We start from the raw sequence: 23,104 nt of genomic DNA, 5'->3' as shown, positions 1-23,104 counted from the left end.
ACCATGAGTACCTGCACACTCTCAAGTAACAGCCCATACATTTAACTAAAGCCTTATAGTTACTCATATCTTCAAAAAACCTTGACCTTTTATCTGCAAATTCCAATAATATTAAACTCTTAGAGGTGGGGACGCCTGGGTGGCTCAGTGGTTGGATGTCTGCCTTCGGCTCAGAGCATGATCCTGGATCCTGGATCGAGTCCCACATCAGGCTCCCCTTGGGGACCCTGCTTCTCCCTCTGCCTATGTCTCTGCTTCTCTCTCTGTGTCTCTCATGAATAAGTAAATAAAATATTAAAAATAAAATCTTAGAGCTGATATGTATAATCAATAAAGCTGTTTTTGGAAAAACAAACAAACAAACAAAAAACAAAACCAAAAATCAAGAGGCACCTGGCTGGCTCAGTGGGTAGAGTCAAGGTTGTGGGTTCAAGCCCCATGTTGGGTGCACAGATTACTTAAAAAATAATTTTCAAAAAAATTTTTAAAATAACAAAAAACCCTTAAACATGCTAAAGACATTAACTCTCCAATTATCCTAATTATAGTATCATAGGTAATCCAAACACCTAATATGTAACTCATTTCTCAAAAATGTTTATAAATCACTACTGCAAACTTTTTATGTCTCTCATTACTTCACTCCTAGTCAAAGCCTCAACTTCCCTAATTACAGTTTCTATACTCCATCCCACCTTGAACACTAGCAATCTAGCAATCATCCTTAAATACCATTTTCATCATTCCACAACTCTCTTCAAAAACTTCAGGAGTAAAAAAAAAAAAAAAAAAAAAAACTTCAGGAGTGCCTGGGTGGTTCAACTGGTTAAGGATCTGCCTTCAGCTTAGGTCATGATCCTAAGACCCCAAGATCAAGCCCCACATGGGGCTCCCTGCTCAGCAGGAAATCTGCTTCTCCCTCTCCCTCTACCCTTTCTCCCTTGCACATTCTTTCTCTCTCAAATAAATAAATAAAACTTTAATGGTTCCCTTTTCCCTGCTATGTTAAGTCTAAATTCATCTGCCTAGCTTTCAAGGTCTTCCCTCATCCTACCTCCCACCACTCCTTGTCATGTGGGCAAGCAGTCTCTTCTGTGTCCTATGAACACACCAACCCCTGTACTGGATGCTGTGCCTTAAATAATCCCATCTGCCTAAACGGACATGTTCTTTCCTCCATCATCTGCTCATCCTTCAACTGCCAGATCAAATCCTACCCTTTAAGCACTCGGCCTGACTACTGCTTATTGCTGCCTCAAGAGACTCCTAGAGTACTTGGGAGTCTCTGATCATCTATTATATCCCCAGCACCTAGTAACTGGGTTGTAAAAATGACTCAATAAATGTTTGTTGAATATAAGTTGTACTATGCTATGCCAAAAATAATTATGTGGCTTTTCCCTATCTCTTCAAACCAGGTGTATTCACTTCAATAGCAATAAAAATAACAGAGTGCTAAAAATAATGGTTTCAGAGGTTTTCTTCAATATGAACAAATCAGTAACCTATGAAATGCTTTCACGGCCCCTTCAAGCATTTCTGTATAGGAACCAATTCAAAGGGTTGAAGATTAATACATTTACATTTTTATTCCTGTTATTGTCTGCCCTAGTAGTTAATAATGTCAGAATCAAAAGGACTTTACAATGAACACATCTGAGTTTTTCCTCAGATGACAATTCAGAGTTCCTTACCAAATGACACGATCATTTATATATTTTACCATTTGAAGATTAGTGTACATTTATGACTTTTGCTTTTTGACCATTCAAAACAGATCGAACAAATGAATTTAAGTAGAAAAGCAATTACCTTTTAAAAAGTCAATGCTAAAGTCTAGGGTCACAAGGGAATACAAAGAATTCAGGTCACATCTGCACTATATTTTTTTAAAAGATTTATTTATTTATTTGAGAAAGGGAGAGGAGAGGGAGAGAACACACATGAGCTGGGGAAGGGGCAGAGGAATAAGGAAACTCCCTGGTGAGTGCAGAGCCAGATGCAGGGCTCAATCCCAGGACTCTGTGATCACAACCTGAGCCAAAGTCAGATGCCTAACTGACTAAGCCACCCAGGCACCCCATGCTAAATTATAAACCACAAATATGAATACCATTATATACTTAGATTATGACTTTAGAATGCAAGATAAAATACTAACGTAAAAAAGAAGTTTTAAAACACACCAATAATATTTTAATATATGATTAAAGATAGAACTTCCAACTTATTCGATATAGAACACCTAGGGGTGCCTGGGTGGCTCAGTCGGTTAAGTAGCTGACTATTGGTTTTGAATTGGGTCATGATTATAGGGTCCTGGAATCAGGCCCACATCAGGCTATGTGTTCAGTGGGGAGTCTGCTTGGGGATTCTCTTCTCCCTCAGCCTCTCTCCTACTCACACTCACATGTGCTAAAACAAATAGATAAATATTTTTTTAAAAAAGAACACCTAAAAAAATTCCAAGGCCAATAGCCCTGAAATTGCCCCACAGAAAATGCCAAGGATAATGACTATAGACTTATTCTGATAAATATAAACCAACGAAGCAAAAAAGGCAACAGAAATTCTATTCAAAGTGAAGGAGGTACACCCAGACACCAATGAGAAGCTCAAGAACATAACGCACACTACTCTTCTTCTAAAACAATAAACATATTCAGTACCTTACCTGTTTCTGAAATATATGTAACAGGATCCTGGCGTAGAATTTTAGCAGGTTTAGAGGCCAATGGCAATTTTTCTGGTTGCTTTTTGGCATTTTTAATCTGCACTGTCTCCTCTGATTCTGAATCTGTACATGAAAGGAAAATCAAACAAAACTCTCAACAATAAAATACAGTGCATTTTTACAGTGACTGTTAACCAATTCTTCAAGGCTCATTTGAGATAAAACTCGTATCGTGCATTATCACAGGTTACTCCTACCAGTATTAAGTCTTTGTCTTTGTTTTCTTTTGTTACTATAACAAATCACCACAAATTTAGTGGCTTAAAACAACATAAATGTATTATTTTACAGATCTGAAGGTTAGAAATCCCATATGGGTCTCATTGGGCTAATATTAAAGTGTCAGCAGGGCTATGATCCTTTCCTGGTTACTCTAGGGAAAAATTCATTTCCTTGTCTTTTCCAGTTTCTAATGATTGCTAACATTCCTTAGTTTATGGCTCCCTTCCTCCATCTTCAAAGCCAGCAACATCAGGCAAAATCCTTCTCATGCTGCCATCTCTCTGGTTCTCTTTCTTCCACAGTTAATCTCTCTCTTGTGTTCTCTGTTCTCTTCCTTGTGAATACAATGGGCCCACCACCAGAGAATCCAGGACAATCTCCCTATTTTAAGGTCATCTGATTATCAACCTCAATGCCATCTACAACTTTAATTTCTCTTTTGTCATGTAACCGAACTGAACCTATTCACAAATTCTAGGAATTAGGACATGGACATCTCTGGGAGCCACTAGTCTATCTACCACAACCTAATCACCCAAGACATTTAAATACAAACCAAGACAAAGCAATACAAAAATAGAAGTTTCATAAACTTTAGTATCCTTCCTTTTCCTCTGCCATGCATTTATAAATCCTGTTTCATACAATCCTAAACTGCATCAAACAATTAAATTTCCAGTTTCCCAAAAGACAAACTCCCAGGGAATGAGGATGTGTATTTATTTCAAATTCCTTACAGTATACAGCAGTTAAAAACTCACAATAAACATTCAAATATTTTTAGGATGGAATCAGAATCTTTGCTATCATAGTCAAATCCTAACAATCTATAAATGCTTCCTTAGGTTACCTTTTTAAGAATTCACACCAGATGAGTCTTCTCCACAAAAGCAAAACCTAAAACTTACTGAGTTTCACCATTATTTTAATCTATCATAAAAGACATCCATAAAAATACACATTCTCCATTTTAAAAGTATATTCAAATATTTTATATGGTGCTTTTCCATTTTAAATGCAAGAAAAAAGGACTAGATTAAAAGCACAAGGGATCCCTGGGTGGCGCAGTGGTTTGGCGCCTGCCTTTGGCCCAGGGCGCGATCCTGGAGATCGGGGATCGAATCCCATGTCGGACTCCCGGTGCATGGAGCCTGCTTCTCCCTCTGCCTCTCTCTCTCTCTCTCTCTCTGTGTGACTATCATAAATAAATAAAAATTTAAAAAAAAAACACAAAAATTAAATTTTAAGATCTTTGTTTTTAAAGCAATATTCTAAGGCACTATTTTCCAAATTCAGTTTCTAAGCTCAGTCACAATAGTAGCATGAATATTTTTAAAAATGGGGATCCCTGGGTGGCTCAGCCATTTAGCACCTGCCTTCAGCCCAAGGCGTAATCCTGGAGTCCTGGGATGGAGTCCCACATCAGGCTCCCTGCATGGAGCCTGCTTCTCCCTCTACCTGTGTCTCTGCCTCTCTCTCTCTCTCTCTCTGTGCCTCTGATGAATAAATAAAATCTTTAAAAAAAATCTTTTTTTTTAATAAATATGCCATATTCAAAGTAAGTCTAAGACATACTATATATACTATATACCCCCCTGAACATATTTAATACATTAACGTATTTCAGCTCTGATAAGTTCTGATATTAAAACTATTACAACTTTTTTTGAGCACAGAGCCCTCCCCTCACAGGACCTATTATAACATCAGAGAGAGCTGTGTGTCTCAGAACATCAGTTTGGAAAACACTGTTGTTGTTGTTTTTTTTTTAATTTTTATTTATTTATGATAGTCACACAGAGAGAGAGAGAGAGAGAGAGGCAGAGACACAGGCAGAGGGAGAAGCAGGCTCCATGCTCCAGGAGCCCGACGCGGGATTCGATCCCAGGTCTCCAGGATTGCGCCCTGGGCCAAAGGCAGGCGCTAAACCGCTGCGCCGCCCAGGGATCCCAGGAAAACACTGTTCTATGGGATATAAAATTATTTTAAAACTTTAAAGCTCCTCAGAAGAAATATTACCTGAATCATAGATGATCCTCTTTTTCTTGTTTGGTTGCTTCTGTTTAGAGTCATCTTCTTTACAAGAACTATTTACCTATAAACAGTACAGTATGATTAGAATACAAAAAAGTCCATATAACTTAGTTTTTTTCTCTTTAAACTTGAGCTCGGTAATTTTGCCCTCATGGAGAATTTTTTGCTTGTCATAATGGAAGAGGGGGTTGTTACTGACATCTAATGGGTAGGTGGTAGACCAGGGATGTTTCTAAACATCCTACAATGCCTAAGACAGTCCTCCACAACAAAGAATTATACAGCCTAAAATGTCATTAATGCCCTAATTAGACTGAAGAATAAGCCTGATCCACCATCAAAAAAGAGAAAAGATAACAAATGCTGGCATGGATGTGGAGAAAAAGGAACCTTCTGCACTGCTGATAGGACCATAAAGTGGAACAGCCACTATAGAAAACAGTCTGGAGGATCTTAAGAAAAAAAATTTTTTTAAAGATTTTATTTATTTATTCATGAGAGACACAGAGAGAGAGGCAGAGACAGGCAGACAGAGAAGCAGATTCCCCGTGGGGAACCCAAGATCATGCCCTGAACCAAAGGCTCAATCACTGAGCTCTCCAGGCACCCCTCAAAAAAAAATTTTTTTTTTAACTACCATATGACCCACCAGTCTACTTCTGGAAATATATCCAAAGGAAACAACAACACTAACTCAAAAAGATATCTGCACCAACCCCACCCCCCACCCCATGTTCACATAATCACTTATAATAGCCAAGACATGGAAACAATCTAAGTGACCATCAAAGTAGGAAAGGATAAAGTTGTGACACGCATTAAAAAAAAAAAAAAAAAAAGAGGAAATCCTACCACTTGTAACAACATGGATGAACCCTGAAGGCATTATGCTAAGTGAAATAAGTCAGACAGGGAAAGACAAACACTATATGATCTCATCAATTTGTAGACTCTAAAACAAAAAACAACCAAACTCATAGAAAAAGAGATAAGACTTACAGTTACCAGAGGCAGGGAGTACAACTAAAGGAAAGTAGACAAAAGGTTTAAACTTTAAGCTATAGGGATCCCTGGGTGGCGCAGCGGTTTGGCGCCTGCCTTTGGCCCAGGGCGCGATCCTGGAGACCCGGGATCGAATCCCACGTCGGGCTCCTGGTGCATGGAGCCTGCTTCTCCCTCTGCCTGTGTCTCTGCCTCTCTCTCTCTCTCTGTGACTATCATAAATAAATAAAAATTAAAAAAAATAAAAAAATAAACTTTAAGCTATAAGTACTAGGGATGTAATATACAACATGATGACTATAGTTAACACTGCTATTTGACACACAGGAAACTTATTAAGAGGGTAGATTTGAAAGTTCTTATTAAAGAAGAATTTTTTTTTTCTTCTGTGTTTATATGAGATAATGGATGTTAACTAAATCCACTGTGATAATCATTTCACAATATATGTAAATCAAACCATCATGCTATATAACCAAACTTATATAGCTATATATGTCAATTATTTCTTAATAAAACTGAAAACAAAAGAATCCAGACAATAATTTTAACAGATGGGAAAGAAAGAATTGCAGAAAAAGCTGTATTATTAATCAGCTCCACTTTCACCACTAATTTACATATAACAAAGTATAAAAGAAGGTCAGATATTACAAGGCAAATGCTTTCTGAAAATGATAGAGACAAATAAAAATTAAGGAGTTGTGAGCCCTGCACCAACCAATTCCTGTTAGAAAACTAAAGATAACCGAGGCAAAAGGTATTATTTATATTTAGTAGTTATACATTTCTAAACTATTTAAATTTTCCCAAAATGCATCAAGAAAGTAATCAATTATAAGATAAAAATATGTTTCTAGGGACACCTGGCTGGCTCAGTCTGAGCATGTGACTCTTGATCTCAAGACTGAATTCAAGCCCCACATCAGGTGTAGGGATTACTTAATAAAATCTTAGGGGCACCTGGATGGCTCAGTCAGTTAAGCATCCAACTCTTGATTTCAGCTCAGGTCATGATATCATAGATATGAGATTGAGCCCCACATCAGGCTCTGCGCTAATATTCTCTCTCCTTCTCCCTCTGATCCCACCCCTACTCGTGTGTACTCTCTCTATATAAATCAGTCAATCAAATTTTTAAGTGAATAAATAAAATCTTTTAAAAATGAAATATGCTTCTATTCATTAAACTGAAACTTGAAAAATATAATAAGCAACTAGCTTGCAAGAAAATAAGACAAAAGAACTATTTTAATTCAAATGCACCACCAGACTAGAGGACAGAGTTAGAATCAACTACATTAACTCCCAGAAGGGAGAGAGCCACAGAAGGGGAGTCTCAAATTCTGCCAATAAACTTAGCCCAAATCTGTGGCTGTCTCCTGAACTACATATGAATGGAACAACTCCCAATGCCCCAGCTAAGTATAAAAGACTTGAACAAAGATTTCATATGCTGCCCATCACAGGGGAGACAAGAGTTGAGAGCTTGAGTTCAGCCAAATTAATTGCCTGCTAAACCAAAAGAAATTAACACTTTTTGGAGGAATGTAACAGAGTCCAAATTTCCTATACTATATAATTCACACTGTCCAACGTAAGTCCAAAATAACCAGACACACACACAAAAAAATTAGGAAATGTGACCTGTGATGCTTAATTTTACCTGTGAACTTGTCTGGGCCTCAAAGTGCTCAGATTATTACATCAAACATTATCCGAAGTATTTCTATGAAGGTGTTTTTGGATCATTTTAACATTTAAACCAATAAATTGATTAAAGCAGATCGTTCTCTCTAATGTGAGTAAACCTGATCCAATCAGTTGAAGGTCTGAAGAGAACAAAAGGCTAACCCTATCTTATATAAGAGAATTCCTCCTTCCTGACTGCCTTCAACCTGGGATATCACCTGTTCCTACCTTGGCTAGCAGGCTTGAGCCTGCAATCACCCTACTGGCTCTCCTGGTTCACAGGACTTCAGATTCATACTTAAACTATACCATCAGCTATCATAAGTCTCCAGCTTGCCAACTGTAGGTCTAGGGACTTGTCAGTCTCCGTAATTATGTGTATGAAATCTTTCAAATGAATCTTTCTAGATTCTACTTCTCTAGAGAATGCTAGTACAGATTTTGCTACAATGAAATGGAGTGGTGCAGTACCTAAAAAATGGAAGTGGCTTTGGAACTGGGTTATGGTGAAGGCTGGAAAAGTTTTGATGTGCATGCTTAAAAAAGCCTAGGACTTCTAATTCACGAAGGCAATGCAGAAAGACCTTGAACTCACCTCCACAGGACACACCAAATCTATACCTATTTATAGAGCAATTCCTCCTGAAGAACTGGGGGCTGACTGAACAGCTTCTGCACTACAAAAGATAGAGAGACCACATAGAGAATAGCAAGAGAAATAGAGACATGGTTAACGAAAGGAACCCCCACCCCTGTCACTGCAAACCGCATTAGGGAAGGATAGTACTGAGGGACCATAAGTAGATTTGTCTTCCCTGGAGCAGAGAAAAAAGGTCATGGTTTAAAAGAGTAACTAGATTATAAAAATATCCAGCCCTAGGATTCCACCAAATGGTGGGGGAGCTGCTGGAACTCTGCAGGTTGGTGGGCCAAGGTAAACCCCTTGAAGGGGCCATGGTTTACATTCTCTCTGCACCCTGACAGCATGGACAGGAGTAGGGTGCTGGTGCCCTTGGTGACCTATCACCTCAGTATCCCCCAGGCCCCATCCCACACCAGCCCCAGACACTCCCCCCATGTGACCCTAGTGCAACACACACCACATCATCCCTGGTTAGCTCCCCCCTATAGTGCTAGTTGTCTCGCCAAGGTGACACAAGTGCAAGGCACCTCAGAACACTCCAGGGCCATACCCCTTTGGCTCCAGATAACTCCAGACAATTTTGGCTCCATTTCAGCTTCAACTGTCCTACCAGGGCACCGTGTGCACAGAGAGCCCCAGAACCACCCAGCTTGTATGTACTTCAGCCTCAGCAGTCCTGCTATGCAGAGAGCCCTAGGATCACCCTGCCCCCATCCACTTCAGCTCAGGCCATCCCACCAGTAAACCCCAGCAAAAAGTGCCCCAGGACCACCAGCTACAACGTCAGCTAGCCAGCCAAAGTCACCGGTGACTGCTTTGTATCTAAGGTTCTGTTTGGAATAAGAATATGCAGGGTTGCAAGAATCCCTGAGTGGCTCAGCGGTTTGGCGCCTGCCTTCTACCCAGGGCATGGTCCTGGGTTCCTGGGATCAAGTCCCACATTGGGCTTCCTGCATGAAGCCTGCTTCTCCCTCTACCTGTGTCTCTGCCTCTCTCTGTGTCTCTCATGAATAAATGTATAAAATCCTTAAAAAAAAAAAAAAAAAGGCCCCAAGTAGCCAAAGCAATCTTGAAAAAGAACAAAACTGGAGGTATTACAATCCCAGATTTCAACATATACTATAAAGCTGCAGCAATCAAAGCAGTATGATACTGGCACGAACTAGACACTTAGATCAATGGAACAGAAGAGAGCGTCCAGAAATAAACCCATACTTATACACTGAATTAATACAACAAAGGAGGCAAAAATATACAATGGGAAAATCTCTTCAACAAATGGTGGTGGGAAAACTGGACAGCTACATGCAAAAGAATGAAACTGGACCACAGTCTTACACCATAAATAAACTCAAAATAGATGAAAGAACTTATGTTAAGAACTGAAACCATAAAACTTCTTAAAGAAAATACAGGCAGTAATAATCTCTTTGATATCAGCCTTTTAGGAAATTTTTCCTAGATGCCTCCTTCAGCAAAGGAAACAAAAGCAAAAATAAGATTATTGAAACTACACCAAAATAAAGGCTTTTGCATAGCAAAGGAAACCATAAATGGTTCCTTCATAAAATGAAGAGGCAACCTACTGAATGGAAGAAGATATTTGCAAATGATATATCCAATAAGGGGCTAATATCCGAAGTATATAAAGAACTTTTACAACTCAACACCACAGAAACTCAAATAATCTAATTAAGAAAATGGGCAGAGAACCCAAAAACACATTCAGATGGCCAACAGACACATGAAAAGGTGCTCAACATCACTAATCATTAGGTCAAATAAAAAACACTATGAGATATTACACTATAACCTGTCAAAATGGCTAGACTCGAAAAGACAGGGTTGGTGAATATGTGGAGGAAAAAAAAAAGGCTCATGTAATGTTGGTGGGAATGCAAACTAGTACAGCCACTGTGGAAAACAGTGTGGAGGCGCCTCAAAACACTAAAAATAGAAAGGCATACAATCTGGTAATTCCACAAGTGAGTATTTACCCAAAAAAATCTCAAACCACTAATTCAAAAAGATATATACACCCCTACATTTACTGCATTATTTATAATAGCCAAGATATGAAAACAACTTAAATGTCCATCAACAGATAAAGATTTGAGATACACACATACATATACACACCCACACACACTATTACTCATCCATAAAAAGAATGAGATCTTGCCATTTGTAAAAACTAGAAAGTATTACACTAAGTCAGACAACAAAAGACAAGTACCATGTGATTTCACTTATAAATGAAATCTAAAAAAAAAAAAAAAAATGAACAAACAAAGCAAAAACTGATCCATAAATACAGAGAACTAACTGGTGGTTGCCAGACGGAAGGGGGTTGGGGACATGGGCAAATAAGGGTGGAGGGAAGTACAGATACAGGCTTCCAATTATAAAATGAATCAGGCACGAGGATGAAACATACAGCATAAGGAATACAGTCAATGATATTCTAATAATGTTGTATAGTTATGGATGGTAGATACACTTGTGAGCATAGTAAACACAGAGTTGTTGAATCATAATGTTGTACACCTGAAACTAATGTAACATTGTCAACTATATAGTTCAATAAGCAAAATAAATACATTAAAAAGAAAAATTTTGTAAAATGTAGGCTTCTGTGAAGGGACTGTTAGTGGTAATACGGATGTTAAATGCAACTCCAGCAAAGTCTTAGGGAGAAAAGATAAGAGCTAGTGAAAGTTTCTATCACCTTGAGAATATACATATCATAAACAGAATGTTTAAAATATGAACATGAACGACCATTCTGGTAAGGATTCAGAAAGAAATGAAGAACATATTGTTGGAAATTGGAGAAAAAGACAATCCTTGTTATAAAATGGCAAAGAACTGGCTAAATTGTGTTTTAGTGCTTTGTGAAAGACACAACTTGTGAATAATGAAATTGAATATTTAGCTGAGAACATTTCTAAGTAAAGTGTTGGAAGGTACAGGCTGTTGGAAGGTCCTCTACAGTAAAATCTAAGAGGAGAGAAATGAACTGAGTTGTTAAAAAGAACCAAGACTTAAAGATTTGGAAAATACTCAATCTGTCTATATTGCAAAAAATGAGAATGAATCATCTAAAGAGAATACTGAAAGTGTGGCTAGACTATCACTCAATAAAGAGATGGTGGAATTACACAAGCAGAAACACTGCTAGTTCAAAATGAAAGAAAAAATGAAGGAAAGGCTGTCAGACTTCTTGATTCTACAGGACAGGACAATAGGCTACTCAACTGCAAACCTGCACTATTCTCCAAGAAAAGGAGATGAGACCATAAAGGTGATTCAGAGATCATCAGGGCTGTCTTATTTCTTTTTTCAACAGATCAGACTCCATCAAGAAGCCTTGGGAATGGGACCATCCTGAAGAGCTGTCAGGGTGGGACCACTGTTCTAGTGGATCCAGAAGGCAGGGCATCGAACTAAAGATTTTCTCAAGCTTTAAGATCTAATAGAATTTGCCCTGTGAGGTTTTTGGACTTCTTTGGAACCCATCACCCCTTTCTTCCTTGTGATCTCTTCCTTTTGAAATGAGAATGTCTATTCTGTGCCTGTCCCACCACTCTATTTTGGAAACACATACTGTCCGGTTTCAGAGGTTCACAGGTGAAGAAAAATTTTGCCTCAGGATGAATCATATCTGGAGTCTCGCCCGTATCTGATTTTTTTTCCCCATATCTGATTTAAATGATATTTAGATAAGACTTTGGACTTTAGAGTTGATGTTATAGTGAGTTCCAACTTCTGTGAGAAACACATGAATTTGGGGAGCCATTTGGCAAAATGTTTGGAATGAATGCTTGTATTCCTCCAAAGTCATATGCTGAGTCCCTATACCCCCATTGTGGCTGTATCTGGAGATGGAGTTTCTAAGGAAGCAATTAAGGTTAAATGAGGTCATAGGGACGGAACTCTGCTATGATAAGCTTAATACTCTTAGAAGAGATACTAGAGAGCTCACTCACATACATATATGTACACACACTCACTAGCTCTCTCCCTGTCTCAACCTCTCCCACCATGTGCTCACACCAGGAAAAGGTTATGTGAGGACATGGCAAGAAGGTAGCCACTACAATCCAGAAAAAGAGCTCTTGCCAGGAACCGAACTAGCTAAAACCTTAATCATAATCCTGTCTCCAGAACTGCAATAAAATAAACTTCTGTTGTTTAAACCATCCAATCTATTATATTTTTGTTACAGTAGCTGAAACTGATTAATACTTGAGCCATAGACTCAAGAGAAAAGGAATTTAACAGAGACCAATCCTCATATGTTAATATTAACAAACAAAAGTTTAAAGTAGCAATTATAGGGGTGTCTGGGTGACTCAGTCAGCTGAGCATCTGCCTTTGGTCACGATCCCAGGGTCCTAGAATGGAGCCCCACATCAAGCTCCCCTCAAGGAGCCTGCTTCTCCCTCATCTCCCTGCTTGTGCTCTCTCTCTCTCAAATAAAAGTAAATAAAACCTTTAAAAATAAAGTAGCTATTTTAACTACATTCAAGAACATAAAGCAGAAAAATTAAAACTATGAAAAGGAAACTAATTAAAATTCTAGAATTGCAAAACACAATATTCACAATAAAATATTCACCACATATGTTTAATAGCATATTAGAGAGGAAGGAGCTTAAAGACAAGCTTAAAGACGAGAAATTATACAATCTGAAATACAGAGAAAGGAAGGATAAAAATGAACAAGCTTTGATGAGCTATGAGACAATATCAAAATTCTAATATGTGTATAACTGGAATCCCAGAAGAGGAGAAAGAGAATGAGACAAATATATTTGAAGAAGTAATGGCAAAGAGTTCCCAAATTTGGTGAGATTTATAAATTTATAGATTGAAGAAGCTCAGAAACCATAAACAGAACACACACACACACAAACTATACCCAGGCACACCACAGTCAAAGCTAAAAACCACACATAAAAATCCTAAAGGAAAACCGTATCAATCCAAAATTCTGTAACCAGCAAAAATATCTTTCAAGAATGAAGATAATTAAATAGAAGCTTCCAGAATTTGTTACCAAAATCTTACACTACAAGAAATGATAAAGAAAATTCTTCAGGTTTAAAGATATAGAAATTCAGAAATTCTTATCTTCAATAAGAAATGAAAAGCACCAGAAATGGCAAATATGTGGGTGAATATAAAAGATCAACTTTTTCCTTTTAATTTCTTTAAAATATGTGTTTAGAGAAAAAAGTATTACACTGAATGTGGAGTATTAACATAGGTAGATATAATACATGACAACTAAAACATAAAAGATGAAGTGGTGATAAACAGACCTGTAGAGTTGCAAAATTCTTACATTTTACTCGAAGTGGAATAATATGAACTCAGACACACTACTGTAGCCTTTGCCTGCTTTCTACGGCGACACTGTACCTTAACTTTTCTGAGGCCCAAAGAAGACAGAGAAAAGAATAAAGCTTTCCTCCAAAGCCTTCCTTCACCATTAGTCCAACACCTTTCACTTGGGGCTCACATCTCTACGAGCAAACTCTGGTCATAAAATGCAAAATTTTAACAACTAAAAAGGGTTCCACCTCTATTTCAGAAAAACAAGCAATGAATGCAGTCAGCTACATTAATTAGAAATACACTTACCTTCTTCTGCAAAATGAGTTGAAATCTATTTTATTTTAGGCTCCCACTACATCAAGTCTAGGAACTGAATTTATTTAACTTTTTATACAATTCAACATTTATCTGGAAAACTGACCTTAATTTCCTTTATTCCTTTCTTTGATTTTAAAGTTTCTTCAGCAGACTTTGTTTTCTCATTCTTCTTTACTGTTTCGGTTACAGGTTTCTTTCCACTTGGTATAACCCCAAAGAATTTCCGAATATCCTAAAAGCAAAAAAGGACATGCATAAACAAATACTAACTGCACAAAATTTGAATTCCAACTACAAAATGGGACAGCTCTACACACACACACTGGTTTACCTTCAATTTCTTCATAATGAGATAGTTCCAGGTGTGCAACAGCATTCTTTTCACATGCAAAAGTTAAGTGATAAAATTACCTGAGTTAAAAATAATTTGCCTAATGAAAAATATGTTAACTTACAGAATTTGGCCAAAAACAGAACAAAAATGATCAAGTGAAATATTTCTTAACAACAGCACAATTACTAAAGAGGCAAGTAACAAGTATTTATTGTTCATACATACATATACTCATCCCACCAATCCAGGCCCAGTGAGGGAGAAGACAAATGTTGAAGAGTATAATCCTTGCCCATGGGATTTATATTCCCACTATAACTTCATTATTATTCTTTCAAATTCGCAACCTTGATCATTTAAGACCTTAATAACTAAAAGCCTTACAAATTATTTTTTATGATATTTTCAAATTCTGAAAAAATACTTTGATGCTTATTACAATATTCTAAGAGCTCTATCCCCTTGTGTTATACTGAATTAAAATTAATCATAATGAAATTTACAATGTAATTTACAATTTAAATCACTTTTATCTTTTGCATACATATCCTTCCCTACTTGTTTAGATTTTAGCTTTGAAGAAAGTGTAGTGTAGAGAACAAGAATAGACCTTAGAATCAAAAAGCCTAGGTTTGAATACCTGCTGTAGTTTTTATGTGTGACATTGGGCAGGTTACCTGAATCTGCTTTCCCATCAGTAAAATGGAACTAATACTGCCTACACTTTATGAGAATTACTTTTTGTTCAGCAAAAAGCTGAACAAAAAGTTCTTCTCCTCATTTATGAACTATTATCCTTTCACATCACAGACACATCTCTATTTACAATTACCTCTGCTCCCAGGTAAGGATATGAGGAACACAAAAAAATGAGATCCAAATAAGGATCTGAATTCCTAAGAACTGGGTTCAAGAGCCAGGTGTTCTCCTCATTCTATCCTTAATGGTCACACTCCTGAGTTTTCAATCCTTTTTACCTTTTTCAACCTCTCTCTTTATTATAGTGAGGAAAATGACTGTTAAAAGTACTTTGTGAAGCAGGAACCTGGGTGGCTCAGTGGTTAAGCATCTGCCTTTGCCAGGTTGTGATGCTGGGATCGAGTCCCACATCAGGGCTCCCATTGGGAGCCTGCTTCTCCCTCTGCCCATGTTTCTGCCTCTCTTTCTGTATCTCTCATGAATAAATACATAAAATCTTTAAAAAAAAAAAGGCACTTTGTGAAGTATAAGAAAGTTAACAATTATTTCCTAAATCCTGGCAATAAACGTCATACTCTTAACATGTCAAAAATCCCAAGTAAGTGTGTAATGCACACACACACAAACACAAATAGCCGTGTGTCTAAGAAAATAAAGCAAATAAATGAGATACACAGATACCTTAAATTTTTATTAAGATTATAGACTTTCCTGGTTTTATGTGCTTTTGTAAATTTCTTAATTCACAAAAGTCACAAACCCATCCTAATAAAATCTAAGTCTAAAAAATACTATTTATGAAATGGATACCTCAGCTATGAAAAACTAAGACATTTGTGTCAGGTGCTAAAGAAAGATGGACAATAAAGAAAGCCACAGTCTTCCGTATAACTTGCAAAAAATTGGGTTTGAGGTTGACAACCACTTACTTTATTGTTTCTGGAGGAAATGAAAGTTTCACATTGGAGTTTCACTTTTAAAATTACCAAATGGTTCTTCAAATGGTGGTAACAGCAAGCACACCCTCCACAGCATGGCACAGCACATGCACCATGGAAATACCAAAACTGAGTATTAATAATGAGGTTACAGTCAGTGCTGGTTTTCAATCTGTATTAGAACTACAAATGCTTAAAACCACAAAGACAAAGAAAACAAAACATAATTTAAGAAATGGAATTGTCAGTTATATTGAGACTGTCTGATTTCTGTTTGTTCCATACTGCTACTCCTTAGCATTGTTAAAATCTTCCTTTCCAAGTAATCCCTTCTACTCGTATCTCCTTTCTCTTCCTTTCCTTTATCTTTCTTTAAAGATTAATTTGAGAGAGAGAGACATGGGAGGAGAGAGGAGGAGTCCTAAACAGACTCCACACTGAGCTAAGCCCACTGCCCCATGCGGTGCTCAATCTCACCACCCTGAACCTGAGCCAAACCAAGAATCAGATGCTTAACCCACTGCACCACCCCAACATCCCCCTCCTTTCCTTTACTCTACTCTACTCTCTCACTCCCCGCACCCTTATACTCTGACACCAACAGAGCAGTTAAAGAAATTACAACATGATCTAACTCAATATACACTGAAAATCTAAACTCTTGGAAAAGAATTTTCATCAGAATGAAAGCCAATAGACTCTACCTTTTAAGGATTATCTCCAACATGAGCAACCATCATGTATGTAAATATCTAAAGGTCGGATCCCTGGGTGGCGCAGCGGTTTAGCGCCTGCCTTTGGCCCAGGGCGCGATCCTGGAGACCCGGGATCGAGTCCCACATCGGGCTCCCGGTGCATGGAGCCTGTTTCTCCCTCTGCCTGTGTCTCTGCCTCTCTCGCTCTCTCTGTGTGACTATCATAAATAAATAAAAATTTAAAAAAAAAAAAAATATCTAAAGGTCACTAATTTGGCTTCAATTCAGAATGACTTCACCTTCCTCCTCAACACTCTCTGTCTAGCATTCCCAGTTTTCATGATTTTGTGAAATGATGGACATCTCTAATGGTTAATCATATTCCCAAACAATAGATCTAAACAGCACTTTTCCCTTCAAAGAATAATTTTTGTTGAGTCTATGAGTAAAAAAAGAAACAGATTTTTAAATTTACTTTTATAATCTTGGCAAAGGGAAAGACTAAGCAGAGCATCAAGGCTAAAAACCATCCATAAAGAAAGATCTGACTCCATAAAAATAAAAGATCCCATAAACAAAAGTTAAAATACAAACAACTAACTTCAAAATATCTACAATATTTATTATAAATAAAGGTTCCTACAAATCAATAAAAGATAGCTGAGTAGAAAAAACAAAAGGCAACTAAAGCATATTATATAAAAGATCCAAATAACCAACAAACAATATGAGATGTTCAATTTCAAAAATAACAGATAAATTGAAGCTGGATTATTTTTCTCTAAATGTTAAAATATTGATAATGCCCAGATTTATCAAAGATATGTAAAAACAGATGCTCACACACTATACTGCTATTAAAGTAAAAACTAGTATAATGGAAGACAAAAACTGTTCCAGAGGACAATCAGCAACACTCATCAAAATTGTAAATGTATATACCCACTGTCCCAGGAATTCCACCTCTAAAAGAAATGATAATAGAAAATAATATTATTTTTATTTGGGGAAATCAAAAAAAAAAGTAGTAATTATTTCTTCTTATTTTATTCAACAGTTATTAGCTGAACAAGAAAGTCAGTTCAAATGAGGCAAAAGTTTAGGCAAAAATCACAAAGTTAAAACAAATTTTAGCACAAATAGCTAATAAGTTTTTCATGTTTTTACTTATAGCTACTGGACATATATCTTTTGATGACTCTATGAAGTATACAGGGGCAAACAACATCTCCATCTTACAGATGAATAAAATTAAGTCGAATGCAAGCTTTGTCAGTTTTGCCATTTACTACTACAGGTCACTTGGGATGAATTACTTCTCTGCTCTTTAGTTTCCTCTTGATACCACATGCCTCATAAAATTCCTGTGGGGATTAAGATGGTACACCAAAACCTCCACTATGGAACCCGGTAGTCTGACTCCAAATCTCTTTCATAGTTTTCCACTTGACCATGACTGTCCCTTCAGAGTTTCCCTATAATTGTAAGATCTATGCAAAGGTAGCCATATCCTACAACTAGCAGTATGGTCTTTCCCTTCTCATTCCTGATACATTTGTGTGCTTACAGGCAGGACTCAGAACACAAACAGGAAAATGCCTTCATGCAGCTACCTAAGAGATAAATATATAAAGAATTAGATTAAAAACTGCTAAGATAGATCTTATCACTAAACTATAAGAGGACCAGGAGCACAAACACAAATAACCTTTGGGACAGCTTCCCAACAGAAGCAACACCTGAACTGAGTCCTAAAATGATTAGGAGGAGATTTTTTTCTTTTTTTTTTTTTTTAACGTAACCTCTAGCTCCAACGTGGGACACAAGCTCACAACCCGAAGACCGAGAGTCACAAGCTCCACTGACTGGGCCACCACCTGCCCCAGTAGGACATACTTTTGATAGTCATAGAAATCTGAGCTTGAAGGCAGGGCTGTAAGTTCCACATAGCAGGCTTGTTTATCTTACCACTCTATCTCAAGTACAGGGACAGCACCCTGTAGATGCTTAATTAATACTGGTTCAATGCAAGGAGCACCTGGCTGGTTCAGCTAGTGAAGCATGCAGCTCTTGATCTTGAGGTTTGAGTTTGAGCTCCACGTTGGGTGTGGAGATTACTTAAAAATAAAACCTTAAAAAAAAAAAATCAGTTGAACACATGAGTAGTTATTTCTAAGGTCACTGACCTTCACACCTGGGCTCCAAAAGAGGTTCTTCATTACCTAAAATGAAACTCATGGTAGATTTGTTTTTAAAAGATTAAGTATTAAAATAATATTTAACTGAAATTAATTTTGTGCTATGAATTTACCTTACTGCTTTTGGCTTTAAGAAATTTTAAGTGGATTTTTTTTTAAGTGGATATTAAATTAACACCTATTGTATATTATTTCTTAAGTACATTATTAAAGTTAACGTTCCAGGGGCACCTGGCTGGCTGTTGGTGAAGCATGGAACTCGATCTCAGTGTTGTGAGTTCAAGCCCCCGCTGGGTACAGATATTACTTAAAAAAATAAAATATTTTTAAAAAGTAAAAATAAAAATAAAAATAAATAATAAATAATAATAAAAATAACGTGACTTCTATAATTGACCCTTGCAATATGGTATTCTCTTGTCACATTATAATACTATGGCTACTTAAAAAAATTAGAAAAAATTGCTTCCACTTTTAGTACAATATTTCCTGTTTTTAACCAAACGAATTGCCTTTTATTTATTTTTTTTAAAGATTTTATTTATTTATTCATGATAGACATAAAAAGAGGGGGGGGCAGAGACACAGGCAGAGGGAGAAGCAGGCTCCATGCCTGAAGCCCGACGCGGGATCATGCCCCGGGCCAAAGGCAGGCGCTAAACCGCTGAGCCACCCAGGGATCCCCACGAATTGGCTTTTAGAAATTTACATATATATCTACATATAACTGATGTTAATAATGCAGCCAAGTCTAGCACTGGACTCAAGAAATTCTCTGAGGAAGATACCAGTGAGTAAAAGTGTGGTCTGAAAAATTTTTAAATAATAACAGGTTATAACCAGAAAGAATTTTAAGAACCTGCATCAACTAACTAACTTGCTTGCTTCCTTCCTTCCTTCCTTCAACAAACATTCACTGAGAGTCTTCTATGAGCCAAGAACTATTTTTTTAAGATTTTATTTATTTATTCACAGAGACAGACAGAGAGGCAGAGACACAGGCAGAGGGAGAAGCAGGCTCTCCGTGGGGAGCCGGATGTGGGACAACCCCAGAACTCCAGGATCACGCCCTGAGCCAAAGGCAGACACCCAACCGCTCAGCCACCCAGGCATCGCAAGCCACTAACTATTCTTGGTGTTTGGAATAAAACAGACAAAAGTGTCTGTTCTTGTGGAACTTCATTCTATGCTCTTGGTCTTTCTGTCTTCAGGGAAAAAAAGCAGAACACAGGAAATAACAGACAAAATAAAGCACAGCAAAGGAACAGAAATGGAGAATATATGATTAAGGGAAATATCTACCTCTCCTCCTTGCCTTGGAATCTACTCAGTCTACTACCTGAGACGTTGCTTCCAAGACCGTGAAGAAACCCACTTCTATTCTTAGTTGTGGTGAGGAAGATGTGTAAAATTCTGAAGCCACAGTATGTATATCATATGGGCCTTAGACTACTCTTTCAATGAAACAGTGTATCACAGAAAGTTTTCAAGTATACCTGATCCAAAAATACTAACAAACACTAGCAAAATTAAACAGAAAATGGAAATTAATTAATGCAGATTTTTTTAAAAATAAGTTCTTCAAATCTGCATAATTGAGATAATTGAAACATTTAAAACTCTTTATGCCTGATATAATGGTTTATTTCAACATTTTGACATTTTCACCAAGGTTATTGTAGTCTGATTATGGTTTTTATTCATTCAGAAATCAACTTCTTACAATTGATTTCTAATCTAAAAAATTTAATCTACTTGAATGAATATTACAAATATGTTCAAATCAAAAAGACCTACCAACCTAAATGTCCACTGACAAATGAATACACAAAGATGTGGTGTGTACACACAACCACACGAATATTACTCGGTCATGAATAAGCATGAGATCTTACCATTTGTGACCACATGGATAGACCTGGAGAGTATTATGCTAAGTGAAATATGTCAGACAAAAAAACAAATCCCATATGATTTCATTTATATGTAGAATATATAAAACAAACAAAAACCACAGAAAAGACCATACATACAGAGAACCGGTGGTTGCCAGAAGGGAGAGGGTGGAGGGGATAGGCAAAGAGAGTGAAGGGGCGTGGGAGATACAGGCTTCCAATTATAGAATTAGTAAGTCACAGAGACGAAAAGCACAGCATAGAGAATATAGTCAATGGTATTGTAACAGTGTTTTACAGTGACACACAATAGCTACTACATTCAAAAAAAATAGCTACTACATTCATGAGCACAGCATAAACTATAGAATTGTCAATTCACTATGTTGTACATCTGAAATGAATGTAACATTGTCGACTATACTTCAATTTAAAAAGTACGTAATTTTAAAAAAAAGAAAGAAAATAGACCTATCAAATAATAAATACTGTATTTCTCTAGGCTATATTATTCACTGTCATTAAATGTTCAATACAAAACAAAAAACAAAAAAAATAAAAAATAAAAAAAATAAAAAAATAAATGTTCAATACATTAACTATAAAGTAGAAAGGACTAGAGAAGAGGTTTCCATACCAGTAAATTTTATTCTGGTTGACTTCTCTTCTATTGGAAACATTAAGTTTATTTATACTTCTTCATTCACCAAATACTTATTGAATATGTACCACATGCCAGGCACTGTATAGCAGTTCTCCATCCTTATGGCCCCTATCCTTATGGCCCCTATCCATACTATATGCTAGTATAAGAAGCTGTCAATAACAGGTTGACTATTAACATCCAAAATGTGTGCCAAGACAACATTAAACATACCAGGCTTTGTTTATGCTTTTGTAGATCTGACAAAAGCTATGAATATTTTCCACAAAACACTATATTACAAATACATATTTGGCCTTTATATTCCTGGCACAGAGATCCTAAAACCCTTGGACTTAACTGACAGGCGTATCCTGTTACTTACAATCAGCCCTTTGGATCGCATCTAAGTTTATGCTAATGAGGCAACTCAGGATGGGGACTGGTCACTAGAAAGGCCAAGGATGGGAACTCTCCACCCCACTCCTAGGGCTATAGGGAGAAGAGGAAGGTCAAGACTGAGTTATAAAAACTCTCAATCAAGCAACGTCTGATGTTTGAAGAATATCTGGGTTGGTGGACATATCAAGCTGCTGAGAGGGTGGTGTACCCAGAGATGGCCTGAAGTTCTGTATATCCCCCAATCTCCCATATCTTACACTGTGGATCTTTGCCTTCCGTTTGACTGTTTCTAAGTTGTATCCTTATGATAAACTAGTAAATATAAGTAAAGTGTTTCCCCAAGTTCTGTGAGCCATTCTAGCAAATTATCAAACCCGAGAAGGTCTTGAATAACTAATTTAGAGGCAGAAGTACAGCTGTCTCACGACTCTCAATTGACTTCTGAAGTGGAAGCAGTCAATGGGATTGAGCCCCTTAACCTGTGCAATCTGCACTAACTACAAAAAATGTCCAAATTGAACCGAACTGTAGGACACCCAGCTGGTGTCAAGAGAATAGAGAACTAATTGGTGTCAGAAAACACCCCACACACAAAACTTCATGTAACCTAAATGCAGAGTTGGGGTGCCTGGGTGGCTCAGTCAGTTGAGCAGCGGCTCAGTCAGTTGAGCAGCCGACTCTTGATTTCAGCTCAGGTCACTATCTCAAGATTCTGGGATCAAGCCCCACATCCGGCTTCACACTCAGCAGGAAGTCTGCTTCAGGATTCTCTCTCTTCCTCTGTCCCTCCACTTGCCTGCTATCACTCTGCCTGCGCACTCTCTCTCTCTCTCAATAAATAAATAAATCTTAAAAAAAAAAAAAAAAGAAGTGAGGTTTTCCCATGAAACCTATTAATGGTTCCCCATGAACCCAAAATTTTAAAGTTCTGATCCACCTACATTGTGTAAGCTAACTCACATCCATCTCAACATCATCTCTAAATCTTGTGTCTCCACTCCTCCTCTAAGCTCTGTAGCCAATAGTCTGCCAGAAACATCTCTGTCCAAATGCCCCAAAGATGCCTCCAATTCATATTGTCCAAAAGTAAGCTCATATTCCTCTGGGACTTGCTTCTCTTTTATTCCTCACCTCAACGCATATCACCATCATTTGCCCAAACCAGAAAAATGGGCACTGTTTTTCCTCCTCAATCTGACTCTACCTATTCAACCCACCTATCTCCCAAATACTGCTGTCCTCTTCCCTCTATTTTTATTGCCAATGCCCAGATTAAAAGCTTCATTTATTTACTTATTTAATAAACTCTCAA

The 23,104-nt window shown here is 37.3% G+C and overlaps 2 protein-coding genes across 9 annotated transcripts in view; one reads left to right on the top strand and one right to left on the bottom strand.

Annotated features, from left to right (window-relative positions):
• The window catches only part of WDR19 (WD repeat domain 19), a 176,404-nt gene that overhangs the window by 136,587 nt on the left and 16,713 nt on the right, over positions 1 to 23,104 (top strand). For 2 of the 6 annotated variants that reach the window (XR_007409959.1, XM_049108676.1), the window contains one exon: positions 19,828 to 20,034. The exons of 2 other annotated variants lie outside the window; for them this stretch is intronic. The gene's annotated coding sequence lies outside the window, so the exon portion shown is untranslated. Of the gene's footprint in view, positions 1 to 19,827; positions 20,035 to 20,063; positions 20,320 to 23,104 lie in introns of those variants that run through there. 2 more of the 6 variants (XR_007409962.1, XM_025437616.3) reach the window with 2 other exon arrangements.
• RFC1 (replication factor C subunit 1) overlaps positions 1 to 23,104 on the bottom strand; it is a 74,356-nt gene that overhangs the window by 45,845 nt on the left and 5,407 nt on the right. For 2 of the 3 annotated variants that reach the window (XM_035714503.2, XM_035714504.2), the window contains exons 2-5: positions 15,951 to 16,088; positions 14,092 to 14,220; positions 4,976 to 5,051; positions 2,675 to 2,797 (exon numbers count right to left, since the gene is read on the bottom strand). In XM_035714503.2, the coding sequence (XP_035570396.1) occupies positions 2,675 to 2,797; positions 4,976 to 5,051; positions 14,092 to 14,220; positions 15,951 to 16,088 (466 nt within the window). The remainder of the gene's footprint in view (positions 1 to 2,674; positions 2,798 to 4,975; positions 5,052 to 14,091; positions 14,221 to 15,950; positions 16,089 to 23,104) is intronic. The other variant, XM_025437618.3, reaches the window with a different exon arrangement.

This window comes from Canis lupus, chromosome 3 (genome assembly GCF_003254725.2).
Source record: "Canis lupus dingo isolate Sandy chromosome 3, ASM325472v2, whole genome shotgun sequence".
NCBI lineage: Eukaryota > Metazoa > Chordata > Mammalia > Carnivora > Canidae > Canis > Canis lupus.
The sequence above is the reverse complement of the archived record's forward strand: the minus strand, read 5'-3'. Positions and strand labels throughout refer to the sequence as shown.